This window comes from Hypanus sabinus, chromosome 2 (assembly GCF_030144855.1).
Source record: "Hypanus sabinus isolate sHypSab1 chromosome 2, sHypSab1.hap1, whole genome shotgun sequence".
NCBI classification, from domain to species: Eukaryota; Metazoa; Chordata; class Chondrichthyes; order Myliobatiformes; family Dasyatidae; genus Hypanus; species Hypanus sabinus.
Window position 1 is genome coordinate 190,919,427 of NC_082707.1, and position 13,834 is coordinate 190,933,260.

The 13,834-nt window shown below is 43.4% G+C and overlaps 1 protein-coding gene across 7 annotated transcripts in view; it reads right to left on the reverse strand.

Annotated features, from left to right (window-relative positions):
* LOC132389229 (poly(A) polymerase type 3-like) overlaps positions 1-13,834 on the reverse strand; it is a 69,446-nt gene that overhangs the window by 34,322 nt on the left and 21,290 nt on the right. For all 7 annotated transcript variants that reach the window (XR_009510462.1, XR_009510463.1, XM_059961719.1 and 4 more), the window contains exons 5-8: positions 1,679-1,788; positions 1,540-1,593; positions 1,082-1,193; positions 307-396 (exon numbers count right to left, since the gene is read on the reverse strand). Coding sequence is in view for 5 of the 7 variants with exons in the window: in XM_059961719.1 (XP_059817702.1) it covers positions 307-396; positions 1,082-1,193; positions 1,540-1,593; positions 1,679-1,788 (366 nt within the window). In the remaining 2 variants the exon portion in view is untranslated. The remainder of the gene's footprint in view (positions 1-306; positions 397-1,081; positions 1,194-1,539; positions 1,594-1,678; positions 1,789-13,834) is intronic.

Genomic DNA, 13,834 nt, shown 5'->3' on the forward strand with positions numbered 1-13,834 from the left:
GAGGGGTCCCAGAACCAATCCCTGGCGGATAAGGAGGGCCAACTGTACTTCACTACTGACCAAAGACTCTAATCTTAGCTCAGTTCCACCTGGGGTAGTGGATTTACAATGAGAAGCTGGAGGTTAAACCAATTACTAGCATCCTTAATAGACTAATCCAAAGAAGTTGACAACAGTCATACAACAAACAGAATCTTAAGGGAAAAAGGCCACTTAGCCTTACATTTAAAAAGGTTTCCAAGGTTTAGTCAAGATGGAAACTAGCCAAGAAAAATCATTGCTTATAAGTAAATGAAATTTACTTACGCTTTGCCCATAATTTAATCGCTCTCAGTGTCAGTCTAAAATTTTCAATATTTGGTACTAAATGTAATATCTCATCAGTGACCCTGCAACCTGTCAAGAGAAGAATAAAAACAAAGGTTTGGCACAATTTACTTTGTTTTGTTATCAAAGATTTTAAAAAGATAAAATCTTAACTACTCATCTCTCAGCAACTCAAAATGAAAAACAAGCTGCTGGAGAAGCTCACCAGGTCAGGAAACATTTGATGTAGGAAATGGGTAGTCTATGTTTGTTGCTGATAGCCTTTACCTGGAGACTAGATGAAGGGTCTTGACCCAAAGTGTTAACTGCCTGTTTCCTTTCCACGGATGCTGCCTGACCCATCGACTCCCCCAACAGCTTGCCTTTTTTTGCTCCAAATTCCATTATCTTCAGCCTATTGTGTCTCACTCAGTGACTCAATCCAAAAGTTACAAAAATATTTTAAGCACTGCAAGCTTTAGGAACCCAAGTGCTACTTACACCATTTTACAGATCACGCCAAGAGGCAGAAAGTAATAAAATCAACTGCTTTTTTTGTTTTACACTCCTTTAAAAAAAAGGACAATTTCTTCAAATTGGAACAGTTACCATTTTACCAAACTGGTAATTTTTAAAATATAAACCCTTTATTAATAAATGTGAACATGTAATCAGACTGCAATCACACGCTTATGAAAGACTCATTTTGCATGATTTTCTGCTTCTCTTTGACTCATTTTCACTCTCAGAGAATAGCAAGAGAACAGCCTCTTACCATTAAGACTTCTAATGCACCTCAAGTCCAGGTTTTTAAGTAGCACATCATCTCTAAGATCCAGATCTTCAGGGATTGTCTGAAGAGCCAATCTTGCAAACAATATATCAATCTAAGACAGAAAAATATATCATTCCCAACTGGCTGGTTGCTAAAATTAGAATATGATTTATATATTTAAAAATTGCCTCAAAGACATTTAACTAAAACCCATGCATTCAATTAGATTTATATCACTCTCCTATAATGCAGGAAAACTCAATTGTACAAGGACAGAACATTTATCAAGCTATTAACTTATACCAATGTTTCAGTAACAATCGCAAGCATGGGAATTAAGCACCACAAAAGTGTATGAACTTATGACTATTAGAAGATTATTTCCAAAATGAATGACCTTAAATAAAATACCACAAATCTAACTGAAGCATGAAGTCAGTTATTATTTAATAAAATACCTCTATACCATCAAAGGATAGTTTAATGACTGGTACAAATGCCTCTTCAACAGCCTGCAAAATAAATAGACGGCTGTCAGTAGTGACCCATTGCAACAATTATCAAACATATCATCAGCACAGTATTCACTGTACTCACCCGTAAATTTTTTACTTCATCTTGCTGCTTCAGCTTTTCACAGAAGGAGGAGAAGAAGTCAACTCTTTCAATATGACGAGGTGCAACGCATAATGCATCAATATCAGCACCTAAGAGAATAAACATCCATGTTTTACTGTGTAGATACAGTGTTAATTATCCAACTTCTTTTAAGCCATGCGTTTTCTGATACATCGATTTTGTCACTTAAGTAGTTCCTCTCCTTTCTCTCAAAATCTGTATACTCTAACTATAACTCCACAGGTATAAAAATAAAGATTTTCAATAATTACACTAAGTTTGGATAGCAAGACCCAAGTAAGCTATGCAACCACAGGGGCCCAATCCTAATGTTCCAGCAGCAAAACAGGCAAAAACAACTGTAGGTTAGAGACGATGGGGCTGGGCTATATTGGGAACAATATTTTATCTCCCTAAAAATGATCTAATCCACAGGGAAAATATACAAGTAAACAGATTAAGAGAAAGCAAACCTAAACAGGTCCCAAAAGGAAACCAGGTGTTTTGAGTAAAAGAATGCCAACCACTACTTTGACCTACTTCTCTCATGAGCATCCCTCCACACACACACACACACACACGGAGATTGTTGCTTTACTGAGTAAATTGAATCTCTGATATTCAAGTCACCCATAGGTCAGTTCTTAAACTACAGCTCATCAATCGTTGCAGAGATCATAAACTTAACTGATATGAGAAGGCTACTTACTGATTTTATAGTCTATGAGAGAATAAAACACAAAGCAGCTAGAGGGGATCAGAAACAAATCACACTTTCTTCAACTATGAATATCCTATTGGAATTATTACTAATGAATGACTTGTTTAGTTGAAAGAGACCTCCATGGTTATTAGAGCAGGACATAGTGAGTACTCAAACAGCTCAAGTCTTTCTACTATCTAAAATGGCTTAGGGAGGAATGTGAGAGAATACTCAACCACTCAACTGAAAGAACTGCAAAAAAATTAAAGGTTAACATTCCTTCCCCTGTACTCTCTGTTATCATTTGAATGTACTGCAAGGAAGTGAGGAATTGAGGATATAAAAAAAAATCATTTTAAACCTATGTAACCTCTGGCTAAAAGAATAATTGGGAACAGTAATTTTTGAACTGAAGTCTTCAGCAGTTAGCAATAAAACCTGGCTTATACCAGTTCTCTTTTAATTTGCAGACAGACATCGAGAATTTGATAAATTGTACATTGTACCCTCGTTTGAGTGGGGGGGGGGAGGAGGACTCACTGATGACAGGAATGAATATCCACCTGTGATTAAATCAGGGCCTAACAAAGGGGGTAACTGATAAGGACTGGACAGCACATCCATCCGTAATTAAGCCTTGATTTAGCTGTCTCTCTTATCTGCAACTAAGTTTTGCACCAACAGACTTCGTGGGTGTACCAGTTCTAATGACATCTTGCAATAGTAAGGTATGGGACTTACTATGTATAAATACACGGCTGTAACCAGAGAGGAGGAGTCCATTTGTCGGATGGTGGCAGTACTTACATGCCTTCCCTCTGACAACTGGGTCTCAGACTCCTGCAGGAGGGTGCACAATAAACTGCTGTAACTGTAAGAACTGTTATTCACATACCCAGCCACTGCAGGTGGAATTTCAGGGTGAGGTTTCATTTACAGTCACCACCAGTCTGGGGTGTAATCTAGCAGGGAGAGACTTGCTCTGTCCATTGGAAGTCGAGATTCTATGCACAGACAAGGGTATCACCTTGGGACGAGCGAACAACCAACAGCTTCTCCAGTTTCCTACCTCCCAGTGGCAGGCATTTAATCTGCACTCCATTTCGTTTAAACCCCTTCTGCCAACAGTCAACCCCCATATGACCGTACGGGGTGCTCAACTGAGGAAAGCCAATATTATGCACCCTTCGAGGGACAGAAATTCCCAGTCACAGTGATTGAAAGGGCAGTGCATTACTGGCCGAAGTTCCGGGTTTCTTTTGGCAACAGACAGGACTGGTGGTTCCCCATATTACTGTTAGGGTTGCCCTGGGTTCAAACAAAGAGCCTAGGGTTCCTTGCCTACACCCCGACAAAACAAGCCTCCAACGCCAAGGGAAACTGGCATGACTTGGCTGCGGGCCAACTCCAATACTGGTAGGAGTCTGAGGTGAAGATGGGACCTCTTCTAATATTGACTACACCCAAGACGTTGTACCCCATCTCTGGGCAATTTCAGGCCATGAAGTCAGCCGCACCAACTGCACCCCCCCCCCCCCCCCCCCCCGTCCGGATCACCGTGAAAGAAGGACAGACTCCCCCATCCATTCCGCAAGACACCCTCAAGCCTGAGGCAACGTTTTATGAGGATGGAAGCTCTTTTGTGGATCAAGCAGGGAAATAAACTTCTGGCTATCCGATAGTGAAGTAATTCAGCAGGCCTCTTTTGAAGCAGCTGTCTCAGCTCAGAAGGCTGAGCTGTTTGCTCTGACTCGTGCCTATATCCTAGCAACAGACAAAAGTGCAAATGTTTACACAGACTCACATCATGCATTTGGAGTTGCACATGACTAAAGGGCTCTCTGGGAACATTGGGGATTCCTGACTTCCTATGGCCACCCTATTAGTGATGCTACCTTTGTAAACAACTTACTGCTCTACAGCTACCTTGAGTTTTGTCTATCATTAAACGTGCAGCCCACACTCGCATGTCCGACAGGTCACCAAAGGCAATGCTTTAGCAGATGAGACAGTGAAAAGTGCGGTACAATCATTGGTAGCTGTAAGTCCCCTAGGGTTCCCGTCAAGCTACTCTCCATGACTTAAGCAGAATAGGTTTGCCAGACATGCGAGAGGTACGTACTTTCAGGGGGACACCTCTAAAGAGGAGCACAAACTGTGGTCCCAGATGGGGTGCCAGTGTTATGAAATCCCGTAACTGGATCTCTTACCAGCAAAGATAGAGAGGTCCGTTGAAGTCTGATGGTACTATTTTTAAAAGTATTTATTGATAAAGGACACAAAATTAAGGTTAATGCAAACATAGCTAATATATGTCGTCAGTACTAAATCTAAAGCGCGGGTATAATAATAATCAATAAGAAATAGCTCTATCGTTGTCTAGGGGATAATGTATTGTCCGATGGAAAGATAACAGTCACTATCAGTTCGTTCAAGCTGCAGCATTGTTGGGTTTAAAAGCGATGCGGTTTAAACTTGCCCAAGTCTTTTATGATGCCAATCCGTGGAGTCAGGGGAGCGGATTCCCCGTTGTTAGCTATAAGCTGTTTTCCGTGGTTCCAGCCACGGAATTGAACGCACGTGGCTTCCTTCCGATGACTTACTGCTGTTACGTGGTCACTTAACGTTTCTTCTGGTGCGTCTGAAGGGGTTGTTCCCCAGACCCTCTTTTATACTTCCTCACGGGGTCTCAGATGTCAATCAGGTTGGGATGATGCAATCCCTCAACCAGCCCACTCTGGTCATCCCCTGAGGGGCTTCAATGAATAGTACAGTACTCAATACACAACTTGGTTTTCCGGAGACCATGGCCATGTCCTGTAGCTTTATATCGCCGGGGAAACAAGGCATTTTGCACGTCCCATTCTCATTTCCTGGGCCCCTTGACCCAACCCAACGGTGATCTTGCAATTCTCACAAAGGAGGGGGCTACGGATGTAACACCCCCTTTCTTCAGGGTGTTTTTTACCATAAAAAAAAACGAATATAGAGTCTTACAGGGTGTTAGAATCTAACACAACGCCAAAGTTTTTTTTTCTACAGAGTAATACAGTGATACATTCACTTCAGTATCTAAACAGTTAACGATTAGTGTCACTTTCTTCAATATCTTAACATCGTGTACCGTACTAAAGTCTTGTAGCATCAGACTTCAATTTAATAGCCATCTATTTTTTTTATTTCTTTCCTTCAGCAACAACTCTAAGGAGGTGTGATCTCAGCTTCCGTGCATCTACAAAAGTTTATGGAACTACAAATCTTTCTGTCGTTTTCAAACTGAACAGGCAGGCTTCAAAGGAGTTGTCTTTATTATTCACAGGCTGTGTCGAAATCCCGTACAACCGGCTTTGCTATTTAAAAATGGCGTTCCCATTAACCCTCGCCTCGTTTCCGGGTACTTCACACGTGGGGAGCTTGGGTAAGGTGGCGAGATATAAGAATTATTTTATCAACACTGTGTCCTAAACTTAGACCATCTTCTGAATTTCCACCCAACTCTTTAATTTTACACAGGTGGCTAGCCCTCTCGTCAGGACCCTTCAGGCTATGTGTTTCTTGTTCGACCGCTTTGCTCAAGCAGCATTTCAAATTCTGCCTCTTCACACCACATTCTGGAATAACAATAACAATAGTGTGGGGGGCCCAGTCACCTTCCGGCTGAATCGGTAAGCGATCAGCAGGGTTTAAAATTTCTTCATTCGATTTGGGAACTACAGATTTCCCGTTTCCTTCAATGATAATATTTATCTCCCCATTTGTGAACTCCGCATTAACTTTCAGCACACCTTTGAGCACACACACCTGGTCTCACTTCCCACTATTACCAAGGTTAACCCTTTCTTCACTGAACCAAGTCTATCTGACCCACAAGGACGGCCGTCGTTCCACTGAATCAAATACCTCAGACTTTTTCTGAGCTCCGTTACTAGGTTCAGTATCACGTGCATCCCTATCTTGGACACACTCAAACGGGATATTGGCCTCTTCCAGGCTTTCAATACCCGTACCCTTTTCAAATTCTACGTTTCCCCGATCCTCCCAGGTACTCTCTGGCAACTCCCTTCCGGAGTAAACTCAACCCCACGGGCTGAAACCACCTCATCTGCCAACCCAGCAAACTTCTTCAAGGCAAGGGCACCCTTTTCATCTAGGGCTGCCCTCATTTCATTATCAGGAACACCTTTAGAATTTTCAACTTCTTCAAACAGTTCTGCCAAACCAGACAGATCATCCCTGTCCAACTCTGGACCTCTTAACCGCTCTATCAATTCCTCATCTTTATTTTCTGCCTCTAGGACCTTTCTCCTCGCTAATGGCAGATCTACCTCCGCTCCCTTACCCTCTTTCACTTTACTACTCTTCGTTTTACCACCCCCTAAACCCTCGTGGTACAGGGTCGGTAGAAACGTCTCAGCCAAATCAAAACTGGTCGGATTTAAACTGTTCTTGTTCTCAGCTGCCTCTCTCGGCAGGCTGCGAGTGACCGTGCATGCGGGATACATCTTGGAATCTAGGGACGGGGCCTCAACCCTCACAGGCTTGGTTGTCAGCTTCACGGCTGCACCCATCTTTCCACCCGCTAAGTCGTTACCGAGAAGGACATCCACGCCTTCCCCCGGCAACTCCGGCAGTACCCCCAATTCCATTGGTCCAGACACCAGCTCACAATTCAGAATGACCCTATGCAAGGGCACCACTTCAGTCCATTTTCCTATGCCTTTCAGGGCTACCTCTCCCGTCTGAGGACCAAAATCTAGCACCTTACTGCTAATCAATGACAGCTCAGCCCCCGTGTCTCTCCAGATCTGTACTGGAACTGGTGTGCCTCCCTCTTTCACCGACACGGTTCCGTGTGACAAACAAGTCTCAGACCCTTCTCGTACTCTGTCTACCCGAGGCTCTCTTGTCGATTTACAGATTACCACGGCACATCTGACAGGGACTGCTGCTGTCCCTTTCCGTAATTAAAACGGTCAAGCCCGGAAACCTCTGGCCGTCTGGCCTATCCCCCTCAACCTTACCACTAGCTTCCAGCGGGACCGCTGCCTCAGCCGGCGGACTTTCTTGATCGTTCCCACAGTCTCTCTGGGAGCTTTTATTCGAGGAAAACTTGGTCTTGTGGTTAGGGCATATTCATCTGTGAACCTAGCAAATTCCGAGATGGACTTATGCGGCTTCTCATTCAAATACATTTGGATATCCTCCGAAACACAACCTTTAAATTCCTCAATCAGAATTAACTCCCTGAGACGCCCATAATCCTCTCCCACTCTCTCTGCAGTGCACCACCGGTCCAAGAGCACACCCTTCTTATAGGCAAACTCGGTATACATCTGATTCCACCCTTTCCTTAAACTTCTAAACTTTTGTCTATAGGCCTCAGGTACTAGCTCATAACTCCGGAGAATGGCCGCCTTTACTTTGTCCTCTCTCTCCTCCATGACCAACGCTGTATATGCCCGCTGTGCCTTCCCCGTTAACACACTCTGTAACAGCCCCACCTACTGACCTCTGGGCCACTTCTGATTCACTGCCACTTTTTCAAAAAGCAAGAAATAACTATCAACATCCGTCTCCTCGAACGGAGGTACTAACCTCAACTCTTGACTAACATTGAACCGCTCCACTCGGTCTGACCCCGGAGCTCGTGACTCCTGCCATAACTTCTCCGTCTCCAAGTCATGTTTCCTCTGTTTCTCTTTCTCAGCTGCTTCCAGCTGTTTTAACTGAATTTCATGCTCTCGTTTCGCCTCTAACTCCTTCAGCTGGACAGCATGCTCTCTCTCTCGGTTGCCTCCAGCTGCTTTAACTTAATTGCATGTTCCAACTTTAATTTCTCCAACTCTAACTGAGCCGTCCCACTAGCTGGTGCCTCTTCAGGGATATTTTCCAATACCTCATCTGTAAACACATTCTTCCCAATATAATACTGAGTTATTGCCCTTCGCACCTCCCGCTTTTTGATTGACAACCTCAACCCTGTGAGGTTTAACTCCTTCCTCAATTTTATCAAGTCCGATTTGGAGGCTGCCTCCAGATTCGGGTTTTCTATAAATTCACCCACGTCCATCTTTGCTGGTTTCCCGTCTGGCTATGCGTGTAACCAGATCCAAGTTTTGGACTTACAAGCCCAATTCACTGGCCTCCGAATTTGGTGTCAAATCTCGAGACGAGAACCCCAACTTTGTTACGAAATCCCGTAACTGGATCACTTACCAGCAAAGATAGGGAGGTCCATTGAAGTCTGATGGTACTATTTTTAAAAGTATTTATTGATAAAGGACACAAAATTAAGGTTAATGCAAACATACAGATAATATACGTCATCAGTACTAAATCTAAAGCGCGGGTATAATAATAATCAATAAGAAATAGCTCTATCGTTGTCTAGGGGATAATGTATTGTCCGATGGAAAGATAACAGTCACTATCAGTTCGTTCAAGCTGCAGCATTGTTGGGTTTAAAAGCAATGCGGTTTAAACTTGCCCAAGTCTTTTATGATGCCAATCCGTGGAGTCAGGGGAGTGGATTCCCCCGTTGTTTGCTAGAAGCTGTTTTCCGTGGTTCCAGCCAAGGAATTGAACGCACGTGGCCTCCTTCCGATGACTTCCTGCTGTTACGTGGTCACTTAACGTTTCTTCTGGTGCGTCTGAAGGGGTTGTTCCCCAGACCCTCTTTTATACTTCCTCACGGGGTCTCAGATGTCAATCAGGTTGGGATGATGCAATCCCTCAACCAGCCCACTCTGGTCATTCCCTGAGGGACTTCAATGAATAGTACAGTACTCAATACACAACTTGGTCTTCCGGAGACAATGGCCATGTCCTGTAGCTTTACATCGCCGGGGAAACGAGGCATTTTGCACGTCCCACTCTCATTTCCTGGGCCCCTTGACCCAACCCAATGGTGATCTTGCGATTCTCACAAAGGAGGGGGCTACAGACGTAACACCAGAAAGACCCCAACCTAGGTTTTTGGATCACCCCAGCGGGGCAGGTTAGTGTTCCTACACAGTTTTTACCAATATTGGTCGATTGTATACATAACTCTACACACCTGGGAAAGGAGGGAATGGTTGGTAACCTGAACCCTGCACACCTAGCCAGGTGGACCTTTCTCGTGCCTACAAATTGATTTTATTGAATTGCCTAGAGTACATTGCTATAGATACTGCTTAGTTATTATAGATGTGTTTAGTAGATGGATTGAAGCTATTCCAACTACCAATAATACTGCTATAACTGTTGTGAAGGTATTATTATGGGAAATAATTCCCAGGTACGGTTTGCTCTGACAATGGCCCACACTTTGTGGTGACAGTAAACGAAGGGGTATGTAACGAACTAGCTATCAAGCAACAATTCCACTGTGCATACCATCCATGGGCCACTGGCATAGTAGAAAGAGCCAATGGCACTCTGAAGAGTAAATTGGCCAAACTAACGGCAGAGACTGGACTCACTTGGTTGAAGGTCCTACCACTAGCCCTATTCCACATGAGGGTTCCCCCACAGAGGAAAACAGGGTTGTCACCAGCAGAAATCATTTATGGACGGCCCATGAGGTCATCCTGGGGACCAGGATCTTGTATACCATTGCTCCCAGAAAGTCTACCAGAATAAAATTGGATATGCATACACTGAGGGAAGAGATGGGGAAATATATATGCCAACAAAATTCTCCAAGCATTACATTTGCAGGTATAACAGGCTTACAAGGAAGAGAACTACCTCGCAGAGAGGAGTGACTAAACCACCATAGAACCTGGGGATTTTGTCCTGAACAAGAACTGGGATCGAGGGAAACTCGGACTTCAGTGGAAAGGACCATATCAGGTGTTACTGACCACTCCAACAGCTGTGACACTGAAGGGGCAATTGAACAGACTGCAAACATGTTATTGAAGGAACTGAGTAGAAGGACTCTCTCAGACTAAAGGCATTCTTATATTGCGATGCTTGTGGCCATTGGTGGCTAGCTGCTTCAGCCGTGGGATCCAATTGTAACCTTTGGGCCCTGAGAGTTATCATGAAATGATAAAAAAGGGAATGAGGAATTGAAGATATATAAAGAAATCATTTTGAACCTAGGTAACCTCTGGCTAAAAGAATAATTGGGACAACAGGAATTTTTGAACTGAAGTAAACTCTGTCTTCAGCAGTTAGCAAAATAAAACAGCTTATACCAGTTTTCTCTTAATTTGCAGACAGACATTGAGAATTTGATAAATGTTCATTGTACCCTCGTTTGAGTAAGGGGGGGAAGGAGGACTCACTGATAAGGACAGGAATGAACATCTATCTGTAATTAAACCTTGATTTAGCAGACTCTCTTATCTGTAACTAAGTTTTGCACCAACAGACTGGTTGGTCTGTTGCTAACGGGCGTACCAGTTCTAATGACATCTTGCAACAGTAATGTATGGGACTTATGATGTATAAATACATGGCTGTAACCAGAGAGGAGGAGTCCACTTGTTGGATGTTGCCAGTACTTACATGCCTTCCCTCTGACAACTGCGTCTCAAACTCCTGCAGGAGGGTGCACAATAAACTGCTGTAACTATAAGAAGCTGGTCTCACGAGTTTTATTCAGATTCGACTTTAACAGAAGCATTGCACTGCATCAGCTTTCCTAGCAAAACAACCCAGCAATATGGTCACAACCTCCAGGGTTTGCTTCAAAAGGCATAGTTTGTTACTACAGACATATGTCACTGATAGTCATTGACTTAATATCCTAAAACTCCCTTTTGAATAGACCATTAAGACCATGGAACCAAATCCCACATGATCTTCCTTCTATTGTTACCTGAATTCAGAATTAACCAAACTACACTTTATAGGAGCAAAAGCAGGAAGGATTTAAAAGAGCAAATCTTGTCACTAGAGAGTTTCACTTTACAGGGACGAGAGTGAGGACGGAAAAGATTTAATAGAGCAAGTCTCACTGATTAGCTAATTGGTTAATTACATATCAGCTACACACTAAAAAAGGTAGATCAAGTGGAGCAACCATTCTAGAGGCTTTGTTAAGAGTGGGACTTTGAGGTTTTAGCTCAAGAGGCTTTGGAGTGCAGAGCTATGTGCCTCTGGCAGGATGAGGGAAGCCACGGAGTCGTCCAGTGTCCATGATGACTACAACTGCAAGAAGACTGTCTGTAGGGCTGCAATTCTTTACAGACCATGTTAGGGAGCTGGAGCTAGAGCTGAAAGAATTCCCTATCACTCACGAGGCTGAAGGGTTGATAGATAGGGAGTTATAGGAAGGCAGTCAAACTCAGCATGTAACAGGCAGTGTGCCCATCCGGTGAGGGAAAGGGAATAGGCAATCAGTTCAAGATACCCTGTGACTGCTCCTGGATTTGAAAAGGATCAATGTCTATGTGGGCACTTTAACTGTGGCTGTTGGGGAAAGCTGAAAATAGGTTGGCGGGGAGGAACCAGAGTGTTGGGTCAGATGATGGAGCAGTTGGTGAAACGATAGCTGTAATGTGCAGAGAGTCTGTGAGAAGAATAAGCAGGGACAGAGCATAAACGCAGTCAGATGGATGGGCTTAAACATGTTTACATTGATGAGAACTGTATTAAGAACAAGGACAGTAAAATCAGAGCATGGATCAGTACATGGAATGATGATGCTGTGGCAAGAGCAGGATTGGTTGCTTGATGTTCCGGGGTTTAGATACTTCAAAGGGGAGGGGGAGGAAGACAGAGTGGTGGGGGGTGGGGGGGGGTGGAGTGTCATTGTTAATGGCACAAGCTGCAGGAAGGAAGGACAGTGTGGAGGGATTATCTATTGAATCACTGTGGGTGGAAGTCAAAAACAGGAAGGAAGCAATCAGTCTGTTGGGAGTATTCTGAAGACTCCCAATAGCAACACGGATACTGAGAAGCAAAATCAGAAGGCAGATTTTGAAAAGGTGAAAGGCTGTTGTCATGGGTGACTTCAATTTCTGAAATACTGATGGGCATCTCCTTCGTGAAAAAGTTTTAGATAGGGCAGAATCTGTTAGATGTGTCTAGGCCGACTAGAGGAGAGGCCATACTAGATCTAGTACTAAGCAATGAACCAGATCTTGAAACATTTTGGAGCTAGTGACCACAAGTCCCCGCTCTTTAGCATAGCCATACACTAATACAGGAGCAGATGCTATGGAAAGGTACTTAAATTGAGGATGGCTAATTACAATGGCATTAGGCAAGAACTTGGTAGCATTAAAGTGAGAAGAGATGCCTTCAACAAAATGCACATTAGAAACGTGGAGAATGTTTAGGGACAACTTGCAAAGGGTTCTACATACATTTGTGCCATAGAGGCAGAAAAAGGATGTTAAGGTGAAAAAACCATGGTTGACAAAGAGGTGGAACACCTAGTCAAAAGGATGAAGGAGACATACTTAACAAAAGCAAAAATTATAAAGTATGCACAAAGGAGCTTAAGAAGAGACTTAGGAGAACTAGAAGAGGACATGAGAAGGCCTTGGTGAGTAGGATTAAGGAAAACTTCAACATACTCTACCCATATGTGAAGAATAGGAGAACAAGGGTAGACCTGCCCAGGGATAAAGGGAAGCACATGCCTGGAGACGAGGTGGTAGGCAAGTCCTACCACCACGCTGAAATGTATTGTTTCAGCGTATACAGGCTAATATAATGGATCATGTCGAGGTTAAGGAAGAGGCAGTGTTGGAGCTTATGAAAAACACTAGGGAAGATAAGTTCTTCAAAGTTGCCGCACAGGTTTATAGGATGTTTAAGATGGTAATGGTGTGTTGGCCTGCATTAGATAGGGGAATAGGTAAGGTTGCAGCTCCAGAAAACCCTGGTTAAATCACACGTATTGTATTCAGTTTTGGTTGCCTCATTATAAGAAGGATGTGGAAGTTTTAGAAAGGGTGCAGAGAAGATTTACCAGGATGCTGCCTGGACTAGAGGGCATGTCTTACAAGGGAAGGTTGAGTGAGCTAAGCTTTCTGTTTGGAGTGGATGATGAGAGGTGACTTGACAATGGTGCATAAGATCATGGATGGCATTGACAGAGTAGACAGCCAGCACCTTTTTCTGTAGGAAGCTATTGCGAGTATCTGTGGACACCTATTTACGGTGAGTGAAGGAAAGTTTAGGGGAGATGTCAAAGTAGGTTTCTTTATAGTGTGGGAGGTGGCTGGAATGTGCTGCTGAGAGTGGTGGCAGAGTGTGATACAATAGGGAAATTTAAGAGACTCTTAGATCAACAAATGGATGTAAGAAAAATGGAAGGTTATAAGCCATGTAGGAAGAAAGGGTTAGATTGATTGTGGAGTAGTTGTATATAGGTCGGCACAACATCATGGGCTGGACAGCCTTTACTGTTCTATGTTTTACAACTTGCAAATTTCATCCCATCACATATCTCCCACACTGCTCATTCCATCTTATATCAACAGGCA